Source organism: Bubalus bubalis, chromosome 22 (genome assembly GCF_019923935.1).
Source record: "Bubalus bubalis isolate 160015118507 breed Murrah chromosome 22, NDDB_SH_1, whole genome shotgun sequence".
NCBI lineage: Eukaryota > Metazoa > Chordata > Mammalia > Artiodactyla > Bovidae > Bubalus > Bubalus bubalis.
The window spans coordinates 11,484,738-11,512,517 of record NC_059178.1 but is presented as its reverse complement, the minus strand read 5'-3'; the positions used below and the strand labels follow the sequence as shown (position 1 = coordinate 11,512,517).

At 42.1% G+C, this 27,780-nt stretch overlaps 2 protein-coding genes across 2 annotated transcripts in view; both read right to left on the bottom strand.

The window, feature by feature from the left end:
- Positions 1–490: 490 nt before the first annotated feature.
- Positions 491–21,438, bottom strand: MEX3C (mex-3 RNA binding family member C). Its single transcript, XM_025273626.3, has 2 exons — positions 20,380–21,438; positions 491–3,529 (listed from the first exon to the last, which is right to left on the bottom strand). Exons 1-2 carry the CDS (start codon positions 21,158–21,160, stop codon positions 2,304–2,306), a joined length of 2,007 nt encoding a protein of 668 aa, XP_025129411.2. The 5' UTR covers positions 21,161–21,438; the 3' UTR covers positions 491–2,303.
- Positions 21,357–27,780, bottom strand: part of LOC123331249 (translation initiation factor IF-2-like) — a 24,121-nt gene continuing 17,697 nt past the window's right edge. The window contains exon 2 of the mRNA XM_044934802.2: positions 21,357–22,070. Within this exon, the coding sequence (XP_044790737.2) occupies positions 21,468–22,070 (603 nt within the window). The 3' untranslated portion in view covers positions 21,357–21,467. The remainder of the gene's footprint in view (positions 22,071–27,780) is intronic.

Sequence of the window (27,780 nt, the reverse complement as noted above, 5' to 3'; positions counted from 1 at the left end):
ATTAATGGAGTAATATTTTTTTTTTATCAACCACAAAGTCTTTCAGAAGGTACTTCAGAATTAAAAATTAAAAACTTGCACCTTCATACTAGAAAAAATTAGTTTTATAGTTTTGGTGATAAAAGGACAATCTGTAACAAAGGATAAAAACTAAGTCTAAGCTGAGTTCAGGATGTTAGTTAACATTAAATGTGTAAATCACTCACTATTTTATTCATATTAGATTAACTGTGACTATGTGGTCAACTATATAAACATGCAATTATATAATCTAAAACTAGCCAAATCCCTAGATGTACTATAATGTGACACTTATTTAAAGAAAAAAGCTACATTCGGATAGGAGCATAAGCAACACATTTCACACCTAGAACAGGGATCACTGGCTAGGGAGAAGGGAAGCTCTTGTTAAAGGAAGTTTTCAATTCTGGCAAGTAGCAGTCTTCCAGTGTAAACTAATGAATACATGAAAAACACCAAGGAGAATACATTCAAGTTAATGGAAACAAGTCTTTATTAAGTAACTTTTAATATCAGAAAAATAAAACTCTTATAATTCTCTTTACAGCAAATATATAATATCAGTGCTTTGGCCATCTTAAGTTAAAGGCCCTTTATCATAAAATATATGGTTTTAAACTTTACTCAAATTGAATTTATAATCCCTATGACTTCCCTACATATACATAACAAAAAGTGTAGTAAAATTAGCAAATACTAAACTATATTGATAATTTATCATTCTTAGTTTGTGGTTTTTAGAAACAGTACACGCACCTAATATATGTCGATTCCTTGGCTTATTAGTTGCAGTGTACAATGCAACGAAATACAAAATACATGCTTGGTGAACATTCGTTTGTATCTACAAGACGGCAGCTAGAGATTAGGTTTCAATACTGACATTTAACTATTCTACAAGCAATTAGCATTACATCATAATATGCCATCAAGGCAATTTTTTATACTGAAAAAATCAAAATAAAAACCGTTATTTGTAAACTTTTATACGAAATGTAACTCTTCAAGTGGAAATAAAAAATAAAATTTGTCTATTTACTATTCAATACACATAGGATTTCAATTTTTGTTATACCGAGAAAAAAAGCTCTTTTGTGTTGGGAAAATAACGCTTCAAAAAATAATTAGTAGAAAAACCCACCAATATAATGTTTTATCCGTTCAATGCCAGCAGATTTGGGAAGATACTGAGGATGAAAAGTCACAGACATCCACAGGTGAAATGTAAAAAGTGTATCTTAAAGAAATCTTTCCTTGTGATTGGAAACAAGTTTTGAAATGAAGTAAACTGATTGGAGGTCGTCACAGCTGCTTCTGTAAATATGCTAAGGGCATTGTTACCCCTCTCTCCCTCCCCCTCCCCTAAATTACTAAAAAATAAAAATACATTTATAATGTGCAAGACAAATATGGATTGAACATAAAATGTTTCACATTTTGATCTATAGTCTAAAAATTACTCAACAGCTTGATCAGACTAATGAATGGAATGTTCGTGTCCTCAATTATTAGCCAATGCAGGTGCACCCCAAAGCCTTTCCTGGAATGGAAAAACCCAGGTGGCCATTTCCACATCCACCGAGGGAGGCAATGGGTAGGAATTCACGATCAACACAACTGCATTCCTGCTCCACTGATCAGACCGGCCGGGAGCACTCTGGGCGAGATGAAGGTCAGTGTAGCAGTTTTTGTCCCAAATTATAACCAGTGATCGAGTAAACCGCCACCAGCCCTATTATTACCAATAAGCAACCACAATGCATTAAAAAGTTACTTGCAATCCTGCAGAATTAGGCATAAGTTGTTGTAAAATAAAAAAACAAACGGACCTGTTTTGTCAAAACTGGCAGTGTAAAGAAGGCAGCCCTGGAAGTGTCTGAGTCATCTGTAATGCCGCGTACCCTCCATAAACTCTTAATGTGGTTAGGCTTTGGGACCCATCATTTGGAAATCTTGGACGTATACACTTTTCTCATAGGTTCACACAACCTATGATTATCTTCACTCAGCCGAGTTGAACGTCAGCTTTAGCAATTCTTACACAAGCTATGTCTCTGGGTCTACAGGATAAGATTAATAATTCAAACCAAACTAAGACAAGAGACCACTTAGGTTTAGTGTTACCATAGCAGCCTTTTATAAGTTTACTAACAACTTTAGCCTAATCCCAATAAAGCCTGATAACAGTCATAAGAATTCATTAGGAAGTTTACTGGGGTACCATTATACCCATGCCTTTATGAGTCCATATAGAGATATAGTATTTATGTATATATATATAGTTAAGAGTGAATTTGGATTGCCTGAGTAACAGCTGTCTGGCAAACTGGACATGATGGCGTTCTCTTTTCACAGATCTTGTTGGCACATTCCATGCAGAAGAGGTTGTGGCCACATGGAACTAGGGCAGCAATAACTTCATTCTCAAAGCAAATCACACAGTCGTGCTTTCGTCTTGATTCTGGAGGTGAGCTAGAGGTGGAACCACCATTGGAAGAGGAGTAACTATTGGTACCATTAGAAAAAGCAGGGATGTATATTGGAAGGCCAACATGGTTGCCTGTACTAGGTGGGTCGCTCCTAACCCTCCGAGCAAGTGGGTGTTCAATGCTCTCAGGAAAGGTAGGAGACAGACGAGGAGTAGATGGCTGACTTCCTCTACGCTGAGTCTTCATGTTACCAGGAGGATCACTCCCAAAGCCAGAGAGTGCGTTAACTGGTTCAAACGGAGTCCAGATAGTTTGAGCAGATGTTGGTAGAGAGTCAAAGGCAGGAGAATCAACTGCAAGGTCTTCTGAGCCTACAGAAGGTAGTGTATCTCCAAACCAAAAGTTTCCTGTGCTAAATGGGCTTGTTGGACTAAAGTCAGCCAGCCTATTGCTTCCAAAGTAGGAATCTGTGGAACCGCTTCCCAGGGAACTGGAACTATCATTTCGATAATTGGAGATCATTCTGGCTCGGCTAGGAGGAACGGGATTGGAGGAGAGCCACGCAGAGCCCAGAGTGCCGCCTTCAAAGCTGACGTCGGTACCGTTGTAATGGAAGTCATTCTCTTCGTTGAGCTCAATGTAGTTTCCCGTGCGCATGGCAATATGCATTTCAATTTCTTCTCGTGCTCGGTCAACATTCTCAGGCATCCCTGTCACTTCAAAGACGGGCTCCTTGTCTCTGCTCGGAGTTACTATGTACGTGTGGGTCTGCTGCTGGATTCTTTTGATGGTCGCTCCTTTGGGTCCAACTACCAGCCCTACCACGCGATAGGGCACTCGGACTTGAACGGTGGTCTGACCCGGCAGATTAGGACTGCATGACAGCCCTCCCAGGGCAGGGCCATTTTTGTTTCGAGATGCACGAATCATGGAGAAGTGCTCTGCAGCTGACAGGATTTCTCGTTTGGCCATGGCAACATCTTCCTTCCGTCCAGTGACAACAAAAATGGGCTCTTCACCACGAACCGGTGTTTTGATATACGTGTTCGTCTTGGCTCTCAGCGCTTTAATTTTACAACCTGTTAGAAAGAAAATATTTCTTAAGTATCAACATCTACTTCAACAATACTGATAAAGACAAATTATAGAAAGCTCCTTTCAAGATAACAGTCTGTTTTTGGGCAGTTTTTCTTTCCCTCTTTTAGTTTAAGAGTATTTCTTTATCACAAAAACTTATCACTAAATGCTGATACAGCTTTCCTAGTTCCACTATGACTCCTGGATCCTGAGAGGTACTTTCCTGGTGATCTCTCATTCTCAGCAAAGAGGTGATGCCTCCATTGAAGGCCTTTAACTCAGAGGACAGGCTTATAGTTTTCTTCCTCTTGTTATTAGTCATTGCAAACGAAGCATGAAATAGGCCAGCTATACTATGAGTGGATTTGACTTTCAAAACACTAATAATTTACTACCTTGCAGGGTGTTGGTGACAAAGAAAAAGAATGTACAATGTGAGACGATACCTATCATCTTATTTAATCTGCATAACAACCCTAAGGACGAGACTATTACACTCCTTTTATTGCTAAGGGAAATAAAGTGCAGAAATACTGTGTTATATGCCTAAGTTCACACAATAAAAAATAAAGCAAGTAAGAGGCAGAGCCAGAGTTAAACCTAGGCTGACTTCATAGTCTATAGTCTTTTTTGTTGGTCCTAGAACCTCAAATTCCACAGAACTATACTGCATGAGAAAAGTTCTTCAACTGACTTCCACTTAGCTGTCTTGTCATTTTACCTCAACATCATTCTCTCCTCTGTAAAACTCGATGACAATAGCAAAGTGCTCAAAGTTAGCACATCATCTCATTTCTGTTTCATCAGTTGGATTTCAGGCTTAACTACGAATCAGTTGTCTTTATCCCCATCTGTTTATGCTAACTGAACTCATGCATTAACTAAATTAATAATTACATAAAGCAGTTATATATAAATCCAAGACATGGAACTTGTATCAAAATTGATTATTTTAAAAAATTTCAATAATGATGAGTACCTTAAAGAAAAAAAAAAGATGCTGTTGAACTATGGGTGAGACAACTGTAAAATCCTGGGGTAAAAAAACTAACCCAGAGTAATTTTGTATTCATTGTGAAGTTCTTGCTAAATTCAAAAGAAATATATTGGAAATTGTATGGAGTATGGTCATTGGATATGGTTTTATTGAAGGACTATAATGGTTGGCAGTCCCATTCTCAAATAAAAGGCTTTGGTTCTAAATCCTAAGTATATTTAAGTTAAATAAAATATCTAAGATACATATGTATAACTACCCAAAGATTACTTTTTGGAGTAATCAGCCATTACCAGTGCCAACTGTGTAACATTGGAGGGTTTCGAACAGTAACTTAAAGATGCCAAATATACGCTAAGGCATAAGACTCGAGGGTTATGCTTTTCAAAGATCTTAATGTGAAGCTTGCCAGAACAGATTTCTTCTCGTGACTGTATCGTGCTATTCCTAGTTTCTCAAAATAAAACAGTTAGATGCTACTGAAAAACACACGCCACAACCTGAGCAGATCATTTTCTTAAAACTTTTTTCCCCTGCCCTCACAAATTCATAATATACAAAAACTAATTCTTTCTGGACATCATTCCTAACCTGCGTGACTGCACTAGTACCCTCCACCCCACACAAAATAGGCCTCCTTTCCTCCATTCTTGCCTCACTCCAATCAGCGCTCTACCTCCACTTTAGGTAGATGATGCTTTCTAAAAAAGCACCGATCGAAGGCTCACTTCTTTGCATAAGGCTTTGACGACTTCCTCTTACCATAAGGATAAAGTCCAGACAGTGCGGCACGCAGGAGCTGGCCCTGTGCCTGGACCTACCTCTCTCTGGCCTTATCTCATACCCCTCCTTTCCTCTTCCTCACTCCTTAAACTCTGTGGGGTGCTTCCACCACATTCATTGCCTCTCCATGCTCCTTGCTTCCACGATCAGAATGTTCCCTTAACCATGCCCCTCTGCTACCAGCTCTGCGTAATTCCTGGTGGCCCTTCAGATCTTAGTTTATTAGGTGCCGTATTCTCTGTGAAGCTTCCGTTCCTTTCCCTGAGTCAGGTTTACTTTAACTGAAGGTTATATCTGAGAAGACCAGGGGGGTGGGGGTGGGTCGAGTGGTCCAGCTAAAAGCAAGACCGCAATGAATGCACTCAGCGGAGGAACTGCAGGAGCTGAGAAGGGCAGAGTGACAGGGTGGGTTGGGGGCTATCAAGAAATTACCACAATTAGTCTAATTTATGCTACTTTAAAACACAAAGTTACTACAGAGTGCTGCTATAAGTTTATATCTACAATGAACTACAAGATTAAATTGACAGTGTGACTTCTCGAGTATAGGAAAATCTATTCCTACTCTGCTCCACCACAGAAAGTGACTTGGAAGACCATAAACCTTCCACATCCACTTATCATTCACGCAGGCTGAATCTAGGAAACTCCCTCATGCAGCAGAGGTGGTGTTGCTTGAGGCCGAGAACTACAATCATTTCCACTGGCCAGTGTCTGACTGACGAAGAGACTCCTAGGACAGTCTGAAGGGGTGGTGAGAACGCCTAATTCTTCCTATTGCACCCTCAGAAGAGTTCCTATCATTATCTGGATATATGAGCTTCTTCTCTGCACTATAACCTAACAAGAAGGCAGTCTGCTAGAATCACACATTTCTAACAGAGAGGGTCCTGATCATCCTAGAGAAAAATGCTTGGCAAACTCTGTTACGGACGAAGGGAGAGTTAGCTTGAGGGTCTAGGGCTGGCCCTTCTCAACCCTTACTATAGTGAACATTAGAAAGCTAAATTAAGAAACTTCTCAAAATGCTTCTGAGACAATAAGCAGCTGTCAGATGAACCTCAGTAGGATATAATATTGGAGGAGGGCATGGCAACCCACTCCAGTATTCTTGCCTGGAGAACCCCCACAGACAGAGGAGCCTGGCAGGCTACAGTCCATGGAGTTGCAGAGAGTTGGACACAACTGAGCGACAAATACGCACATGCCTAAATCAGATACTACTGAGCCTATGGTTGTTACTAATGAGTATGTGTTTGATAGTCTCATTAGGAAGACAGAGAAGACAGAATGTGGATCACCTCTGAGATAGGGATGTAAGATAGCCTACCCTGCCCAAAAGGCCTACTTACCAAAAACAAGCTAAAAAAAAAAACAAATTATTTACAATTCACATCACAAATGGCTAATTTCTCTTTTACAGGTACCCATATGCTATGCTATGCTATGCTATGCTAAGTCACTTCAGTCGTGTCCGACTCTGTGAGACCCCATAGACGGCAGCCCACCAGGCTCCGCCGTCCCTGGGATCCTCCAGGCAAGAACACTGGAGTGGGTTGCCAATTCCTTCTCCAATGCATGAAAGTGAAAAGTGAAAGTGAAGTCGCTCAGTCGTGTCCGACTCCTAGCGACCCCATGGACTGCAGCCCACCAGGCTCCTCCATCCATGGGATTTTCCAGGCAAGTGTACTGGAGTGGGGTGCCACTGCCTTCTCCGCAGGTACCCATATACTTGCCCTTATATCTCAAAACACCAAAAACCACAGAAAAAATAGGTAAAATAGCTCATAGAAAAGGAAACATATAAATAGCTCTGAACACGAATTTAGGTGTCATCTCCCACCTATCATCTCCCACCTATAAGACTGTCAAATATCAAAAACAAACAGTGCTAGTAAGAATGAGGGGAAAGCCCTCATATTTAGCTGCAGAGTAAACTGCTCGAGGGCAGTTGGCACTATCCATCAAAATTACAACTTCCTGTATCCTTCTGCCCCTGCAATCCCACTCACAGAACCAAGTCTGTAGGAATACTTGCCCAGGCACGAATAACCTCTGTATTCCTGTCTGTATTAGTGGGAGTTGGTACAGTGATGTAAGGGAATACTCTGCAGTCACAAAACTGGAAAACTAAGGGAGATAGGTAGGAGGGTGACTTAATTTCCCTGGTACTTTTAAATTCTTACAAATTTTGGAGCCATACAAATGCATTATTTATTTTTTTAAAGAAATGTTGTTAAATTAGAAAATTTTAAAAATTAGAGATGAAGAAGTGACAGATTTTACTAGATTAAGCACATCAATCAGACTTTTGACTAGTTCTGAGATTTAGAAGAAAAAAAATTATGAACAGCAGGGTAAATGATTTCATAACCTCAAAGTTGAATAAAGCATTTTAAGTCTAAGAGGTAGGGACTAGCAATTGTTTTCTCATAGCTACAAATAAATATATGGCAAGCTGTATACCAGACTGTGTAGAGATTAAGAACCAGGACACCACTAATGACTTTCATGGTTACCATTTTATTTTGATTTGGAAGTAAATTCCCCCAATAAAGTCTCTAACTTACCTCCCTCCTATAGGAAACCCATTTTCCCCTTTCTGTATCACTATGGCTAGGGCTGTGATTCACCTTAAAACTCTTTAGTTGCAGCCAGAATTCTGGTCTTCTCACTTCCTGGTACAGTAAAAGGTTGGGTCTGGCTTCTCCAGGGTAAAGAGTCTCTCCCACCAGCTGCCTGAGCAGTTAAAAGGGAGAGGGCCTCTGTTTGTTGCTGGGAGAGGAGTTTAAAGAAAAGGAATTGAAATGGTCTTCAGTGTTTCTCAAACCATGGTTTGCAGGATCAATTTAATAGGCTCCAAATGTTTTGATGAAATATGTGGACATTGACTGCAAAATAAAATGTTCTTTTGATGGGGAAGGGCAGGGGGTGTCACAGAAAAGCTTAAAAGCACTAGACTAGACCTTTAAGGCTGCTTTTTAATTCCATGAAACGTGGAATGATATACTTAGAAGAATCAGATATAGAATTACAGTCTGCAATGTAGATATAATTACAGTCCAAATCAATTCACCTTAAAACAGGAAGATTATCCAGATCACAGGGGTGGGCCTGACCTGATCACAAGTTCTTTAGAAGAGCTTTCTCCGGTGGGCTTCACAAGTCGTCAGATGTGCTCTGGCTTTTCTGGAAGAAAGCAACCTATGCTTGACCTGCCTGTGGAGGCCTCATGGCAAGGAACTGTAGGTGGCCTCTGGGAGCTGAGAGCTAGGAGGAAAATGGAGGCCTCAATCCAGAAACTTTGTTCTGTTCTTTACTTTTATTATCTGCTTTAGTTTTCTAATGCTGCCATAACAAGTTACCTCACATAGTGCTTTCAATGTCACAAATTTTTTATTTTACACTTCTGACATGGGTTCTGACATGGGTTTCAACAGGGCTAAAATCAAGGTGTTTGCAGGACTGTGTTCCTCTCTGGAAGCTCCAGGGAAGAGCCTGCTCACTTGGCTTACTGGTAGAGTTGAGTTGCTTATCATCACAAGACTGAGCTCCCTGTATTCTCGCTGTCTGCTCAAGGCCATTCTCTGCCTCAGGAGGCCTCCAACATAGCTTGTGGCCCTGTCTCTCCATCTTCAGAGTCAGCAATGGGGACTGAACCCTTCTTGTACTTCAAATACCTCCCAATCTCGTATGCGACCCAGCTGGGAAAGTTCTTCTGTGCTGAAGGACTCATGTGATTACACCGGACCCACCCAGCTGTTCTCAGATAACCTTTTCACCTCAAGGTCCATACTCTACATCTACATAGTCAGAGTTTCCGGGGATATAGGGTGTAGGCATCTTCAGGGAAAGGGGGTTTATTCTGCTTACCACAACACAAATGTCCCGTTCCTCCAATTATTTCTCCATTCTTCCAGGCCCCTGGGCTTTTGAGCAAAGGAAAGTATTGGATTCAGAAAAATCTTAAACCCTAACCCAAGAATAGTGACCCACTGTCCGGAACAGTAGCGAGATACAAGAACAAGAAAAATTTGGGGATCACGGGCACTGAAGTAGGGTGAAGGGATAAACCACCGATAAAAATCAAAATAGGTCGAAAAGAAATATATAAGCCAGGGTGTTGATGAAGACAGGGTGTTTATGTCGAGAGATGAGTGATTTGGTAAGAAATGGACAAGTGAACCTGGTCTCCACTTGTCCTGTGGAATGTGACTAAGTGTTCCTAGCTAAACCACTCCTCCTTTGGCCCAGAACATCCACCAGCCTGATGCTTCAACTTACCAATTCAAGTATCAAGTTCCCTATAAAGGTGCAGGTGGCTAATTCCAGATGATATACAGAAACTACAATAATCTCTGCTCTCCAGGAGCTGACAGTGTAGAAAGGAAAGTCATGAAAACAATACTGGTATAAGGTAACTGCTTTAATGAAAACAGGCGTACAAAGCAGTGGGAGCACAGAAAAGGGCAGGGCTTTACTGCTTACAGAAGGTCAAAGAAGGCTTCAGATGCATCTGAACTTAGGTTTGAAGAAAGTAGTTCTGCCAGGTGGAAAGGAGAGTCAAGAGAACTGGAAGTGCCAAAGCAGGAATCAAGAGCCCAAGACAGCAGCCTGGATACCACACCTGGCTCAGTGCTACAGGAGCTTTAAGTAACTGGAGGGCAGAATGCCAGGGGAGCAGGTCAGGTGGGGGATGATTTAGTTTAACAAAGGCAGGGGAGTTTAAATTCTATCTGGGAGGTGCAAAGAACTTGTTTTGTTTTTTAAAGAAAGGAACCCCAAATGCTATGTGAAGTATTGCTGATTTTCGACAGAGGGTTTTGTTTTCCAGAAATTAAATTCATTATATTTTCCACTCATTTCATAAACTAGCTACAAATATAAGGTGATTTAAGAAAGCTAAAACCCTTATAAACACACCAAAACTAAGGTCTGTATATTTTTACTTTGGGTCATCTTCAGGTATATCTTTCTTCAGAAATTCCTTCCAAGAGGTTTTATTTTCAAAGAGAAATCAGTGTACATGCACATACACAAACATACCTGCTTTAACAAAAAATAGGGAGGGGAGTGAAGCAGTTCTTTTTATCTTCAAGAAAATTAGAATGCTGGGTTTGATATTAAAAATTACCTCCCCATCCCACCTCCCTTTTCCCATCCCACCTCCCTTTCCCCATCCTTCTCCTAATTAAGTGGCCATCACCTACCTTCTCCCAGACTTCATCATCTCCTAAACATGCCTGGTTCCTCCTGTCTCTACTCAGATATTTCCCTAAATAACCTGGAAAATCCTCCTAGCACTGCCCCCTCACCCTATATCTTCTGAGTAACAAACATAGTCATTGGAAAAGATGAGACTGTGTGTTGAAGGCTCTATGAACCCAAGAGTAATACAAATATAGATATGACTATTAATATCACAGCTACAGCTTACTAATTCTATTCCAAGGTCTAGTTTAAAGGAAATGTAAGGATCAAAAAACTGGTTATCTGCTGGACTGGGCTCTAATCTACCATCAGTTGGCTTGTGGTTTTAATGTTAGGTCATTCAACCTCTAGGTCCTTTCCAATGCTTTTATTTTTGACCAAGTCTCTCTTCTCCTGGGACATACAAAATCACTTATTTCTGAAAACTACAAAGCACGTGGGACAATCTCACATGTATACACATTTATTCTTCCTTTCCTCAAGAAAAGCAGGTTGAGTAACAGCTGGAAGCACAAGACTTTGAATAGACCATCACTAACCATCTTTGTGAACATCTTTGTGACCTCTGTGAATAGGTCACTAAACCTCTCTCTCTCCTTCTTGAGGGTGTGTGCTCAGTTGCTTCAGTCATGTCTGATTCTTGGCAATCCTATGTACCATAGCAGGCCAGGCCCCTCTGTCCATGGGATGTCCCAAGCAAGAGTACTGGAGTGGGTTGCCCTGCCCTCCTCCAGGGGATCTTTCTGACCTAAGGATTGAATCTACATCTCTTACGCTTTCCTGCATTGGCAGGCGGGTTTTCTTTACCACCCGCCCTGAAGCCCACCTGGGTGTCACCTGGGAAGCCCAGAAACTATAATGAAAGTTACTTCTCTCACTTGGTTGTTGCAAAGATTAAATGAAATAACATCCTAAAAATACTCATCACAGTGCCTGTTATTCAAGTAGGTGCTCAGTAAAGAGGAGCTTTTTAAGCTCTCTAGCCCCTCTCCCCACTCCACCCCCACCACTGCAAGTATTTCATAAGTAAACTGAGCCAATAGGCTTGCCTTTGAAATAATAAACTTGTAGTGCATTTTTCAGTTTTCAAAACTCTCCTATATTTTCATTTAATCATCGTAACAGAGTGGTGACTAGCTTAATAGCTTTAGGAAGGATAGGAAACAAACTGAAAGAGGTTGGAAAGGTCTCCCAGCTAGAAAGCCCGACCTCAAACACAAGCTGTCTCCACACTCCTCTCACTACTCCATACTATTTTTCTCTAAAAGCATTAGAGAAACACATTATTTTATATGTATATTTCATGATATATTAGAATTAACAAGGGGGGATCATATTCTTTAATGATTGTACATATAAATAAGACCCTTTCCTCTTGGAATAATCTCAACAGACTATTCAAAAGTTCCTACAATTTTATAGGGACTCAATTTTTCAGTATTATTAGCTTCAAAGACTGGTGAATATCAGATAAACCCAGTAAGAGAGTGTTTCTCACACACACAACTTAACTCAACATTTAAATAAATTGTTTAGATTAACAATGTAATAGATTCTTAAATGTACAATACAGAAATAGCTTTCCTTTCCCTGCTCAAGGGTCCTTCTTGCAGCTCCAGTCAAAAATCGCTGAAATTTTCTGTTAAGAATATGGTTTCACATTAGACATCACTTCGTCAACACTTCAAACAGTTTCATTTATGTGACTTTTTAGTTTTGCTTATTACCAGTATTCATACAGACATATAATACCCTAAATCAAGTAGCATCTAGAACAAACAGATCCAAACAACTTTTGGTTGACTGACTCCTCAGGTAAAGGGTTAGAGATAAAGGCAAGAGGGAAGAAAACCTCACAATATAAAAACTATAATGATAAATACTAAAATGGCAAGTCTCGAGTCCAACAGTTCAGTTCAATAAAATAAACAGCAAGTATCTGCTACATTTCAGGTAATTTAACCGAGATTAAGACTGAGATTCAGTTCTGCCCTCACTGACCTGTATCCAACTTCAAGCATCAAAAGGATTTGTTGTTTATAGGTGTTCATGTACAGATATTGATCAATCATTTTCTTTTCTTATACCATTGGCTGGTGGTGGTGTTCAAGTCTTTTATATCCTTGCTGCTTTGTCTGCTTGTTCTACCACTTACAGAGTTGGGAGCACTGAAGTCTCTAATTCTATTAGCTTGAGACCCTGGGTATGTTACTTACATCTCCATAGACTTGTTTCCTTATCTGTATGGTTGCAATAAGAATGGATCAAATGAGATGACATACTACTTGACACATTTAAATGTTATTATTTTTAAAGAAAAGCAAATGAGTCAATTTTCTCTAGGAAGTTAAAAACATTAAAAAACCCTTAAGTCCTAAAGATAAAACTTATATTTAGATTATGAAAAATATGTTTAAGATATTAATTTTACAAAACTGGGAGGAGATATGTTGAAGTCAATCTAATTGGTAATTTTAAATCTGGTTTACTTTTACATGATTTTAGGAACTCTTCTTGGGCAAAGATAAGAATATAAGGGTTACAAGAGATATAATCTAGTCCAATGTCACTTTATTTGTGGAGAAAACTCAAGCCAAGAATTGCCCAAAGTTATAAACTAACGACTCTGAAATGCCTCAATTCCCTAAACACGCCACTTTCTCAACCTGCCTTCTTTTTCCAGTTGATTCTTAGAAGTGGAGAATTCCCAAAATATATGATGTATTTTTAAAAGCAGAGGTTAAACTAAATTTTAAATCCCCCCCTCTCCTTTTTGACTTAATTTAGATAAGAGGATCCACATACGCAACAAAAAAGGGTTCCCATTTGGCCTTTCACTAAACCTGTGACACCCAGAGGTGGGTGTCAATTAGAGATGAGAGGCAGAACAATTTTCCTAACTGGGGATTTTAAAATTATGTTCATGTCCATTAGAGGATGTTAATAGAAACTTAGAATTACTTCTATTTGGGAACCATATAATGGAATCAGATTCATCTGTAAATGATTCTCTTTCAGACTATAGACTGGATGGATCAAGTTTTTCCCCCAAGAGGAAACTGAGACTCAGTGAGGTTAAGTGATTTGTCCATGGTCACAGGCAACAAATGGTAAAACCATGTCTCTAACAAGTTTAACTCCAAGTTCAATGTCCTTACTGCAGGTACTGGTGGAAAGGTAGATGATAAGCCAAAGGCGAGGGGACAGTGGTATAGAAAGAAGGTCAGCCCAAAGGCCATTTTACACTGGTAATCTTCTAGAAGTTTGGAACTATTCCCTCCCCACTCTTCTCTGTGTTTAAGATGAAGCTTTATGCTTATCTTCAACTCTATCTGCAGTTCATTAAATAATTTTCTTTATTATTTTAAGGCCTAGTCTTATTTTATTGCATGATACCTACCACTTTACTTATGGTCAAACCAGGTTTCCCTACATACAATGAACTGCAGTTTCTGCTTATTGGACAAAGGCAACAAGCCATGCCCACATGAATTGTTCTTAAATCCTGAACCCTGGCATGAAAGAGGCGGTACAACTATGCAGTGTAACTTAGAATTCTCAGAATCAACCACTGAAATAAAGACTCAAAAGGATTAAAAAAAACACTGCGCTGTACATATTCAATTTAGTATAGTTTGGCTTGGTATTACTAATGTTAGAAAATCATTTAAAAAGCTTAAATATCAGATGTAATCACTATAAATGTCTATAGAGTACCTAATGGTAGTATGGGGAGAAGAGTTAAAGACTAAACATGCATCATGGTATATAAGCCATTTGGGAAGGATTAAGATGCAGTTTGATTAAACATATCATTTTAGAATCACCTGAAGATCAATGAGGTTTTAAAATAGATTATTCATAATCTCTTTGGAGTTTCCTAAAGGAGTTGTTTTTTTTTTTTTTTTTTTTGACCACAGCATGTGGGTTGTGGGATCAGATGAGCCCTCTGTAGTGGGAGCCCAGAGTCTTAACCAGTGGTCTGCCAGGGAAGTTCCTCAAGGAGTTTTAAATTGCAAACACCCTTTCCTATTTAGTATCTTATGAACATTTTTATCTCTCTTTTTTTTTCATTTTGAGTTTAAATTACAAATGCTATTAAGGCAGAAATTACACTAAAAAAATTCGGCCACAATCCCACAGACTTTAAAATAATACTGTGATAGTCATCATGGCTGTTCATGAATATTCTGGCTCTCTCCTGTGGACACATGATTGTAATGCAATTTCTCACCCACTTGAAGTTAGGAGTGGCCAGATAACTTGTTCTGATTAATGAAATATGAGTGGATGTGATTACCATGCTACTTCAGGTCTAACATTTAAAGACCGGTGTGTGCTACGCCACCATCTCATCCTTCAGGCACAGAGAGGAAGACCAGCCACACTTGAGATGGTGGCTGCTTTGTTGGTCTAAGACCCTGAATGACCAAAATGAGCAGAGCCCCTGTGAAAAAGAAATAAATCACTGGTCATTTTAATACTGAGATGTTGGGGTTCTTTGTTATTACAGCATCATTTATGCCTATCTGGATAGAAGTGCCATGTGTCTAACAGGCATTTAGATATCAGTTCCTTTCAGTTCTGTCACATTAGAAGGATACAGTAATGTGTGAAACTGTCTGCTAAAGCAGAGAAAAGGTGAACAAGATTAACAATTAATTTCAGATTTAACTTAACAACAGTAGTATGTGCTTATCACTTAGTTTCATATATGTCAATTTATTTGTGTACAATTCACAGTCCCTAGAGGTACTGTAGATAACGCCTATACCCAGCTGAAGAAGAGGAATCTGAATCCTAGGGAGTGATTTGTCCAAGGCCACACAGTGACTTACTGGCATAGAGTAATCAGAATTTAGGAAGTTTAACTTCTGATTGCTGTCTCTTTCCAATATATCACAGCTGAGCAAGGACTGCTAAGGGCAATTTGGGACAGCTTTCAACATATATTTTTATAGCAAAACATATATTCTAAAATAATTTTTGTCTTCAGTTTAAGACACAAGCAACACATTCTTCCATCTGTGCAAATATTAAATTAATTCAAAATGAGATCCACAAAATACTAAGCACGATCTTATAACTAAATTCCACCTTTCCTTGAAAATGTAAGATTTAAGATCTAGAATTCCAACCCATAGACATTGCTGGAAATCTTCCTTGAGGAAATCTCTATAGGTCTCAAATACTTGACTCCCTGCATCAGTTTTAGGTCACTGGCATTTTCTACCAGGGGGCAGAAAACACACCCTTGAATTACCACTTTATTTTCCATTTCCTCCTTAGTGAATCAAAATAGTTCATTAGCTGAATAAGGCAGGAAGAAAAGGCAGTGGATTCCCCACCCATCTGCAAAACAATTAAGGTTCCAGAGCTAATATAAACTATTATTTGGATCTTAAAGTCTAAAAAAATGACAATGTTTAATTTTTAAAACTAGCATGTATATACATAGAAATTAACTTTCTGAATTATAAATGATAGCGAATTTCTAGTTAGACATAATAGAAGTAGAATGTTAGAACAATGCTTGTGCCTTCTGGACACCAAAATCTTATTAAGTAAATTAATTTGGACAGTGATGATATTTTAAGCTATGCATATTAGAAACACAGCATCCTAAATCACGTTTAGGACTGAAACGGACTCAAAATATTCTTCCTGAGCAAGATGCCTACTGAGGTAGCAATGTAGAATTGAGAACTTTATCCCCATTATCAAACAATTGGTCTAACCGCAAGTTCCACTACCTGAGCAAGGTATCTATTAGCACCTCAGTTTCTATGTCTGTAAAATGGGGATAACCACCTACCAGAGTTAAATGGCAGGTAATAGAGTACCTGGAAGAGGGAATGCCAACAACTCTCCCCCCAAAAGAAAAAGACACTGTGCTTTAGCATTATTCTGAAACTATTTCTCCTCATGAAATAGATATTTCTTCTTAAACAGGGAATTTATGTACAATACCAAACTTTCTCTTTTTAGAACCTGAAAACTTGTTCCACCCTAGGAAACTGGGGAAAATTTTCCCAAGGATGTATTTAAGACAACCTAAAACAATGTGTCATATTGTCTGTTTTAAAAAGTGGAAATGTATACAATCCCTGGGGATCAGTGGAAACAGAGTAGCTGAATAAAGAAAAAAAATTTCTAAGGAGGTCTAGCTCAGTAATAGCCAAAACAGGGTACAAGAAAAGTCATTGGAGTGCAGGAAAAAAAAAAATCAAAACACTCCAATTTCCATCTTTAACTCATCCCTTTAAACTGTCTACATGTTTTAAATATGTATAGTATATCAGCATATGTATTATTCATAAATATTCACATATTGAGATTATTAGCTTAAATATTTTTTGACAGAGTGTACAACAAAAAAAGAGGCTTCCCCAATGGTTCAGCAACAAAGAATCTGCCTGCAAGGAAACGTGAGTTCCATTCCTGGGTCAGGAAGATCCTCTGGTATAGGGAATGGCAACCCACTCCAGTATTCTTGCCTGAAAAATCTCATGGACAGGTGTGCGCGTGAACACACACACACACAGAGCCAGAAATAGCTTTTCTCAACTAGGTTAGAGAACACACATATACCATCAAGGAAATCACTCATGAAAATAGTTAAAGATGTACATTAATCTTAAACTGTACTATAAAACCTTTACAAGTCTTTAAAACAACTGAACTTATGACATTCAATATTTATTTATACCATCGTTAAGTAGACTTGTATTTTAATTCATTTTTCAGTCTAACTGGTTCTCAACGACTATACAAATTGGAGCAAAGTCCATTGACTTAAATTAAACGTCCTGTTAACCACTGTGAATGTATCTTGCAGGTACTACATTTTTAAAAAGTTAGGTCATATATCTGTTGTCAGGTTTACTTTTGATGTCTATATTCCAGAACTTCTTTGATTATCAACAAGCCTCTTTAGTTCCTGGCTTTATTTTACAGTATTGTTGGTTTCAAAATGAGATGCAAACTTAAAAAGGGGGACCAATTTAACATTTGCAAATGACCATATGCTGCTGGGGAGTATAAGTATGAGGTCAACACTGCCAACTTAAAGCAGTAGTTTTTCTGAAAGACACTGGAACTAGAGGCCATCTACATGAGTTGCTAGTCTATATGACTCAGAATTCCATTTGTCCTACTCTCTGCTTCAGAGCTGAAGTCACAGATGTCTCCATCTGTGACATAATTATTTCCAAAACCAATTAAGAGATGTCAAACAGAAAAGTATGACTTCAGGTAATGAGTAAAAATGGCAGGAAGGGATAATTCTTAAGCAGGAAAATTTTGTTCCAAAGCAAGAAGTAAATTAAATGATTTGCCCTGTTTATTCACTTAGGGAAAGGGGAAATTATCACACTGTAAAAGGATGCAAACATTAGAAGTTGCCTGGTTCTCTGTGCAAGTGGGAAAATAACTACAGGCTTTATAATGGTGCTGCTGAGGGTGGGGGTGGCAAAGGGGCCAATGATCCACTAGTTGAATGGGTCGGAACAGGAGAAGGGTAAAACTTTTTGCTCTTAAGATAATCTTGAGAATGATGACATACTTTTAACAGTACTGTCAACTCTGGGAAAATAAGTGCAAAAGGAAGAGTCAGCAACTTGTCTCTATGTCCTAAGACATAAATAGATTCACATTTCCTTATTAACTAATAAGCTCTGCCCTAAGAGGAAAAACTAAAGACTTTATTTCATTGCTATAATTTGGTGCAAGATTAAAACCTGGAATTCAGTTTACTTTTAAATAATAGAGTGGTATAAAGGTAACAGTCTGCCTAATTAAGGGCTATTTTACCATGCTTCAAAGGGTATAATACAGAAGACAAAAATTCGTATTAACTGAACAAAAGCTATCAGTATCTCGTCCCTTAGTAAAACTAGCCTCTAAGCGTTCTTTTCCTTTGTTATCCTAAACTGTCACCATAAGCAAACTGAAGCAACTTGTGCTGAGGAAATACCAGCCTAGAAGGGCCTGAACACACCTTGCCATCGCCTTTTCCCCACTCTGCTAAGTATCAAGACTCTAAGTATCAAAACAGTCCCCCTCACAACTTTCCAACTGTACCTAGAGATTATTTCTCCACACCTTTCCTCACTGTGTCCCTCAGTCTTTCTTCCACCTTCCATTTGTTAAAGTCCTATCCATTCTCCAAGGCCCCCCACAGCTGATACATGTACGACTTTGTCACACACTATAGTTAATGACATTAATTACAGATTAGATTAGTGCCACTCCGCTGTTTATATTTGACTGTTGGCTTCTTAAGGGCAGCAAGTTAGTTGGAACTAACCTCACATTCCCAACTGCCATAAACTCAAATGCCTGGCAGAATGTAAGCTTGATATATAGCAATTCCCAGATGCTGTTAATGGAATAACCAACTCATTCTGGATCTATAACTTGAGATGTTATAATTTTATCCTATGTGAGGTGAAACAGTTCTCTCCTGGACTAGCATCTTCAGTATTGCAAAAACAAAACAAAAGCAAAACAAAAAAACAAAAAAGGAAAGCAAAATTGATTCACCAAACTATGGGAATAAACTCTTAAGGGAATGGCATCAGCTTTGAACACTGTCTTTAAGTACCAGGCAGTCTGAAATAGGCTATCTCCTCCATCCAGATTTCAGATGGATGGATTTTTCATGTTAAAATCCTAGAGGTAAGAAATGAGCCAACTCTGATATTTGAAACCACCATTTCGACAGACCTTATTTATGTGTACTTTAGACCACTTGGGAAAGATGAGATCATTTAAGCAGCAGCGCCATCATTTCTTTTTATTTGACCCCAACAATGCTCTCAACCTAACAGCAGAGAGACATGCATCAACCAGGCTCAATCATATTGTAATAAGTCAGCTGCAGAGAATATTCACTCCTTCAATAAAGGGGGCGAAGCTACACTAAAGAGCATACGACCTTCCCTAAAAATGTCGGATAGAGAGGTACTCTGGGCATCCCCTTCCCCCACCTTCACAAATCTACTCCTGGAATCTGAGACATAGGTCCTTTGTCTGAACAATGTGGGAGGAGTCTGTCTGCAGTACTGGTGTGCTGGCAAGTGAGGAGAATCTACTGAAAACTGTATAAACGTAAAAAGTTCCTTAACTCAATTACTTTACTGTCCAATTTTCCTTCATCGTGTACCCTAAAGCGTTCTAAAAGGTAGCCACTCCGTCTTTTCGAGAGTTAAAATATATCGGAATACCGTAAGATCGATCAACAGAGTTAGCTAAGAAGCTAAGTTTCTGAACAGCAAAGGGGTGGAGGGGGGGTGGCGGTAAGAACGACCACTTGAACATCTCCTCTTCCCTCGCGAATGAGCTTCCCGCTCCCCACCCCACCGACAAGCCTCCATTTCTGTCAATTTCTTCTTCCCAGAAAGCCGCTGTAACGCAGGCTGAGAGGTTTTTACTAAGACAGTAGTCGGCTGCGCAAACTTGCGATCTCGAAGCTTTTCGTGCACAACACCGAATCCACAACCGACCCCGACCTTTTACCACCTCAGGTTGTTTCTGGTGCCACGCCAGCTGGGGTGTTCCAGGAATACAGCCGGAGTCAAGGGGACACCGCCGGGCTGGGTGGCTCAAGAAACTTATCGCCTTGCATTGTGCAGGAGGAGAGGGACACCGTCGGGGGGGGGGGGGGGGGGGGGGGCGGTTCGCAAGGTGACCCATCTTCTCGTCTGATAGCCCCTCGGGTTCCTCCCACACCCCTTCCCGGTGGACCTAGGGCCCTCGCCAGGTTCGCCTTTCCAGCCCCAAGCTCCTTTCTTTCGTCTCCCCACCCACGCGCGGGGCCCAGCCCGGCTGGACACCCCCCAACCCCCCACTCGCACTCACCCTGGCGACCGACAATCTCGGCGACATGCTCGGAGCTCGGCACCGGAACGCACTCGGTGGTGTTAACGCTCTTCCTCCGGAGCAGGGCCGCCTGCTCCCCGTTCAGGGCGGCCGCCGCCGCCGCCGCCGCCCCGCAGCCGCCGGGGCCGTAGGCGTGGGACAGCATCGCCGCCATCATGCCCTGGGCATCGTCCCCTCCGTAGAGCACCCCCGCCGCCGCCGCCGCCGCGGCCGCCTCCCGGGCATCGAAGCCGGCGGCGGGCAGCAGCACCGACCCCAGGGACCCGCCCGGGATCGGCTGGGTCTGAGAGGCGGCGGCCGCGGGCGGCGACAGCAGCAGCAGGGACGGCCGGCCCTCCTCCTCTGCCTCCTCCAGCTCCTCCTCCTCCAGCAGGTCTCCGTCCAGCTCCGCGTCCTCCCCCTCCTCCTCGTCGTCGTCGTCGTCGTCGTCCTCCTCCTCCTCCAGCTCCAGCTCGGCCGCCTCCGAGACCCCGGGTCGGCCGGGCGGCGCCCGCTCCTCGGGTGATGGCCCCGCCGCCCGCCGGGCCGGGCCCTGCGCCGCCGCGGCCCGGATCGCCGGGGCGCCGGGCTCCGCCGGGCTGGGGTCGTCGAGGCCCAGCGCTGCCAGGCGTTCCCTCAGCAGGAGCCCGTCCCCCTCGAGCTCCGGGCCACCCGCGGGGGGCGGCGGCGGAGGAGGCAGCGGCGGCGGCGGCGGGGGCGGCTGCGGCAGCGGGGCCGGGGCCGCCGCCAGGGCCAGGGCCGCGGAGCTGCCGCTCGGCATCGCGGCGGCGCGCTGTCAATGGCGGCGGCGGCGGCGGCGGCGGCCGCGTCAGGCGCGGCGGGCGGCGAGCCCCATGGCGGACAGGGCCCCGGCCCTGCTCAGCGCGCAAACACTTTTCCTCGGGGGAGGCGGCGGGGCCGAGCGACCCGGGCCGAGCAGCGCCAGGGCCGCCCGGAGAGCGGAGAGGGCGGGGTGGAGGGGCAAGGGAAGGAGGCAGAGGCAGGTAACTAGGTGGGTGGGTGGGGACGGCAGCGGGGCGGGCTGACGGAGGTTCGGCCGCGGCTCCCCTCTCAGGGATTCTTTTGTTTCATGGCCTCAACCAGGCCCCGGCGCGCGCGGCGGCGGCGGCGGCGGCGACGCCCCACGCCGCTCTCCTAAGGCAGCCGGCGCGCTCCGATTGGCCGCTTTTAATCTCCGGGAGCCCGCCCTCTCCTCCCCGCGGCCTTCTAACTCCTGTCCCTAGCCCCACCCCCCCACCCGCTTCTTGGGCCCCGCCCTGCTCCTCCCCAGAGCTTTCTGATTGGGTGACTGGGACGAGCCCGCCTCTCAAAGCCTTCTCCGTCCGTCCTCTGCCCTCCCCCCCCACCCCCCCCTCCCCGTTCCCTACCGGCTCACGAGGAGAGGGACTGTGATTGTTCGCTTTATACGTCACTCTTTGTGACGTAGCCGGGTGGAGGCGGGGCGAAAGCAAGGCCGAGGAGGGCTGAAGCTGGGAGCCTTCTGGAGGGGGTTCTCGCGCAGGCGCGTGCAGTCCAAGCGCACACCTGGCCGTCTGCGGTCCTGGGCATCCTTGGGGCCCACCTGGGTGGGGTCTTTCAGTTCCCAGTGGGGGCGGCTTTGGAGGTGTAGCGTAGGCATGGGCCCGGAGGGCATGGTTCAAGAGGTGATTTCCCTCTTTCGGAGTAAGGGCCTAGGGAGAGAGTCATTGCAGGAGGGGCCAGTGAGGTGTCCTCCTGTGCAGCCGCAGGGGTGGTTTCCTAGCCGCGTGGCTCCTGGGCCTTCCCTGCACCACCCCTGGAAGCTCCTCCTTCCCGGGCGGGGCCCTCCCACGCCCTGCCGGCTCGCCTTCCAATACCAGCCCGGTAGGTTCCATCAGGAACCTTCAATGCTGAACTCCAGTTCTTTGGGGGCTTTTCTTCCTCCAAGACGTTCTTCCCACAGTATTGTCCGGGAGGTACCACACAGTGGGTATATTTTAGAGGGGTTTATTTTTAAATGGTTTGTTAAGAACAAATCTTATTACTTTCCTTCATCTCGGGCTGTGACTGTCATCCCCCACTCCCTTGCTCCCCTTGCCCTCCGCCCCGGTTAGAATCTCCTCAGGGAATCTTCCCCAGGTTAGTCTTAATCACCAGCGTTGTCTTATGAAGGTGAACAGCGTAATGTAATTTTAAGGTTTCTAGTGTCACCGTTATAAAAGAAGCAATTTTAGTAAATATAACGAGTTCAGTATATTTCAAATATCATTTCAAGATGCAATCAGTATAAAGTTATTAATATATTTTATAGTTTTTTTCACCCTAAATCTTTGGTATTTTGCCTTAGGATAGCTCAATATTTACTTCACGCTGGCCATATTTCAAGGACAAAATAGTAATGTTAGACTTCTTGAATTCTGAATTATAAATTGATACCTTATTTTGGATTTATTATATCTTGCTCCCTGAAACTTGTTTCTTATGATGAACTTGAATGAGTGCCTACTTTTCTAAATTGCCTGAGGTGCTACAGAGACACTCTAAGAGAAGGCTAAGGTATGTCTTCTCTTGCTCTATTTTATGCCCTTGTAGCTGTGCAACGTTTCTACTTCAATTTATGCACCCCTCTGAGAAATGGAGTATTTCCTGCCATATCAATAAGCAAGGATGTTAATAGTTCAGTTCAGTTCAGTTGCTCAGTCGTGTCCAACTCTTTGCGACCCCGTGAATTGCAGCACGCCAGGCCTCCCTGTCCATCACTAACTCCTGGAGTTCACTCAAACTCACGTCCATTGAGTCGGTGATGCCATCCAGCCATCTCATCCTCTGTCGTCCCCTTCTGCTTCTGCCCCCAATCCCTCCCAGCATCAGAGTCTTTTCCAATGAGTCAACTCTTCACATGAGGTGGCCAAAGTACTGGAGTTTCAGCTTGAGCATCATTCCTTCCAAAGAACACCCAGGACTGATCTCCTTTAGGATGGACTGGTTGGATCTCCTTGCAGTCCAAGGGACTCTCAAGAGTCTTCTCCAACACCACAGTTCAAAAGCATCAGTTCTTCGGCGCTCAGCCCTCTTCACAGTCCAACTCTCACATCCATATGTGACCACAGGAAAAACCATAGCCTTGACTAGATGGACCTTTGTTGGCAAGGTAATGTCTCTGCTTTTTAATATGCTGTCTAGGTTGGTCATAACTTTCCTTCTAAGGAGTAAGCGTCTTTTAATTTCATGGCTGCAGTCACCATCTGCAGTGATTTTGGAGCCCCCAAAAATAAAGTCTGACACTGTTTCCACTGCTTCCCTATCTATTTCCCATGAAGTGATGGGACCAGATGCCATGATCTTTGTTTTCTGAATGTTGAGCTTTAAGCCAATTTTTTCACTCTCCTCTTTCACTTTCATCAAGAGGCTTTTTAGTTCCTGTTCACTTTCTGCCATAAGGTGGTGTCATCTTCATATCTGAGGTTATTGGTATTTCTCCTGGCAATCTTGATTCCAGCTTGTGCTTCTTCCAGCCCAGCATTTCTCATGATGTACTCTGCATAGAAGTTAAATAAGCAGGGTGACAATATACAGCCTTGACGTACTCCTTTTCCTATTTGGAACCAGTCTGTTGTTCCATGTCCAGTTCTAACTGTTGCTTCCTGACCTGTATATACGTTTCTCAAGAGGCAGGTCAGGTGATCTGGTATTCCCATCTCTTGAAGAATTTTCCACAGTTTATTGTGATCCACACAGTCAAAGGCTTTGGCATAGTCAATAAAGCAGAAATAGATGTTTTTCTGGAACTCTCTTGCTTTTCAATGATCCAGCGGATGTTGGCAGTTTTGTCTCTGGTTCCTCTGCCTTTTCTAAAACCAGCTTGAACATCTGGAATTTCACGGTTCATGTATTGCTGAAGCCTGGCTTGGAGAATTTTGAGCATTACTTTACTAGCATGTGAGATGACTGCAATTGTGTGGTAGTTTGAGCATTCTTTGGCATTGCCTTTCTTTGGGATTGGAATGAAAACTGACTTTTTCCAGTCCTGTGGCCACTGCTGAATTTTCCAAATTTGCTGGCATATTGAGTGCAGCACTTTCACAGCATCATCTTCCAGGATTTGAAAGAGCTCAACTGGAATTCCATCACCTCCACTAGCTTTGTTTGTAGTGATGCTTTCTAAGGCCCACTTGACTTCACACTCCAGGATGTCTGGCTCTAGGTGAGTGATCACACCATCATGATTATCTTGGTCGTGAAGATCTTTTTTGTACAGTTCTTCTGTGTATCCTTGCCACCTCTTCTTAATATCTTCTGCTTCTGTTAGGTCCATACCATTTCTGTCCTTTATCAAGCCTATCTTTGCATGAAATGTTCCCCTGGTATCTCTAATTTTCTTGAAAAGATCTCTGGTCTTTTCCATTCTGTTGTTTCCCTCTATTTCTTTGCATTGATCGCTGAGGAAGGCTTTCTTATTTCTTCTTGCTCTTCTTTGGAACTCCACATTCAAATGCTTATATCTTTCCTTTTCTCCTTTGCTTTTCACTTCTCTTCTTTTCACAGCTATTTGTAAGGCCTCCCCAGACAGCCATTTTGCTTTTTTGCATTTCTTTTCCATGGGGATGGTCTTGATCCCTGTCTCGTGTACAATGTCATGAACCTCAGTCCATAGTTCATTAGGCACTCTATCTATCAGATCTAGTCCCTTAAATCTATTTCTCACTTCCACATCAGCAATTCCAGCTCTTCAGGGCAACCAGGAAGCAGAAAAATACCTCCCATCTGGCAACTGTTAGGCTGCAGCCACTCGCTATGGTGAGCACTGAGGAAAAGCTCAGGATACTAGCTCCAGATAGGTAAGATGCACGAATGGAATGATTTCAGTGAGCCCAGACTTGCATTTTCCCATACATAGAAAAGCGCTAAATTCCTTAACTTGAGGTATCTGGTTTTCTTTAATTCACAAAATACTTTTGATGTTCAGACTACCTGCCCTTTGTTGCAAACTTCTATATAACCTGACTCCTCCCCGGCCCTCTCCCGCCTCCCTGGAGCAGTTCTCTCAGGGTCACTTGAAATGACCTGTCTCCTAGGCTTGAAGTCCTAAAATTTCCCACTGAATAAAATATAACTCTCAACTTTTAGGTTGTGACTATTTTTCAGGTTGACACTTCCAATCAAAGGCATAGAACATTTTATCTAGCACCAACCTTTTCTGTTACTCCACTGTTGTCCTATAACCCTATAAAGTTGCCTCTCTAACAACTCATTTATAACAGTGGCCTCTGGAGCAGAGATTTCAATCTTGGTTATATAACAAATTCAAGAAGGGCTTTTAAAAATGGCAAGTGAAGAGCAGGAAGAGGAAAGTCTTGGATTTTGTTATTAAGTGCATCTAGAGTGGGAACCTGGACATGCTTTTTTAAAACTACACAGAGTTGAGCATACTGATCCAGGGTGTGAGTTTGAGGTTTACAGAAGAAAATCTTGCTATTTTCTGAAAAGTGATCTTTTTGTCCCTTACCTTCCCAATTTGGAGACAGAAATGGCAATCCACTCCAGTATTCTTGCCTGGAGAATTTCTTCGACAGAGGAGCCTGGTGGACCGCAGTCCACAGGGTCGCAAAGAGTCAGACACAACTGAAGCGACTTAGCCATGCACATACCTTCCCAATTAGGTACTATTTTCACGGATTTACTATGTTTATACCCTTTTGGGGATATATCCCAAGGACATAATATTTTGTGGCATCTTAATAAAGGTACTGAACATATTTTTAAAAAATTTACCAGTGAATAGCTTATGTAACTAGATATTTACTTATAGACTATGCAACAATGTTTGCTGTCCGATATTTCTGTATAAGCAATAAGCATTATTTGAAGGATTTTTCTAGCACAGCAAATCTCATTTCAAGGGAGAAACTAAAACACACAGTGGCTACTCCCAGGATATTTTTGTCATGAGGAAATGCATAGCAGAATTACAAATGAAACTCAGAAGTTCCTTTCCCTAACCTCTTTCCATGACTTGTCATTTATTGCTCACCCCTTGGCCCTACATTCACTTCCCGGGAACTCCAAGCAAAAGCTGTAGCAAAAGCGGTAGTTCCTCATATAGCTTTCTTTCAAGGGGGGAGTTGTAGCTAAGATCCATCCAGCTAAGATTTTTTAAAAAATGCTAAGTGGTTTAATTTATGTGTTTTTAACATAAAAATTGCTTCCTGCTTCAGTCTCATGTAATAAATGAGGTTTCCTAAGTTCCTATACACAAATGTATACTTTCATACATTAATTTATATTTGATCAATATTGTGATTTATGAACAAAGTAGGAATTATTGAAGTTCAGAGACCTTCCCATTTGGGTCTGAATTTATTGTCTTGTATTAAATTTTGTTTATGAAGCAAGTTTAAGATTTGGTTTTGCTCTAAATACATGACTGAGTTTCTTTCATTTAAATCCACTAAACACGCTGTTCCCCCCCACCATCCCACAACCACACAGCATTAATTTGCACCTGATTTAGTTTTCCCTTTCACTGTCTGCTGTTGTTTAGGACATAGGTTCATACACTAGGACAAAGGGATTGCTTTAAGATCCCAGGACTAAAAGAAAGTACAGAAATGGCTACATTTTATCAGCTAGTAGGCTTACTGCTAAAACCTGATTGTAAGGATATTAAGGTGGGAACAACTGCAAACTAAACAGACCTCCACAAAGATGTTTGTTCTAGTAAGGAGAAATTTAGATAATAACTTTGAAGCCATGCTGTAAAAACAACCACAAAAAGCCTGGTGAAAGACTTGGCTGACACTCTCACCTAGAACCCCCAAAGAAACATCTGCTTTGTTTTAATCAGAATGAGTTTCTTTAGGGTAGAATGTTCCCTAAAGAGCCTCTTCATGAAAGTGAAACAGGAGAGTGAAAAAGCTTGCTTAAAATTCAAACATTCAAAAAATTCAGATCATGGCATCTGGTCCCATCACTTCATGGCAAATTGAGCTCCAAAATCACTGAAGTTGGTGACTGCAGCCACAAAATTTAAAGATGCTTGCTCCTTGGAAGAAAAGCTATGGCAAATCTAGACAGCATATTAAAAAGCAGAGACATTACTTTACTGACAAAGGTCCATGTAGTCAAAGTTATGGTTTTTCCAGTAGTCATGTATATGGATGTGAGAGTTGGACCATGAAGGAAGCTGAGCACCAAAGAATTGATGCTTTTGAACTGTGGTGTTGGAGAAGACTCTTGAGAGTCCCTTGGACTGCAAGGAGATGAAACCAGTCCATCCTACAGGAAATCAGTCCTGAATATTCATTGGAAGGACTGATGCTGAAGCTAAACTCCAATACTTTGGCCACCTGATGAGAAGAATTGACTCATTTGAAAAGACCCTGATGCTGGGATAGATTGAAGGCAGAAGGAGAAGGGGATGAC

What these genes read in the sequence shown, in the direction of transcription:
- MEX3C (XM_025273626.3), bottom strand. Translation starts at nt 21,160, where the DNA reads ATGCCGAGCGGCAGCTCCGCGGCCCTGGCCCTGGCGGCGGCCCCGGCC. An exon ending in CGAGATTGTCGGTCGCCAGG is followed by an intron (nt 3,530 to 20,379) that starts GTGAGTGCGAGT and finishes TCTTTCTAACAG; the next exon opens with GTTGTAAAATTAAAGCGCTG.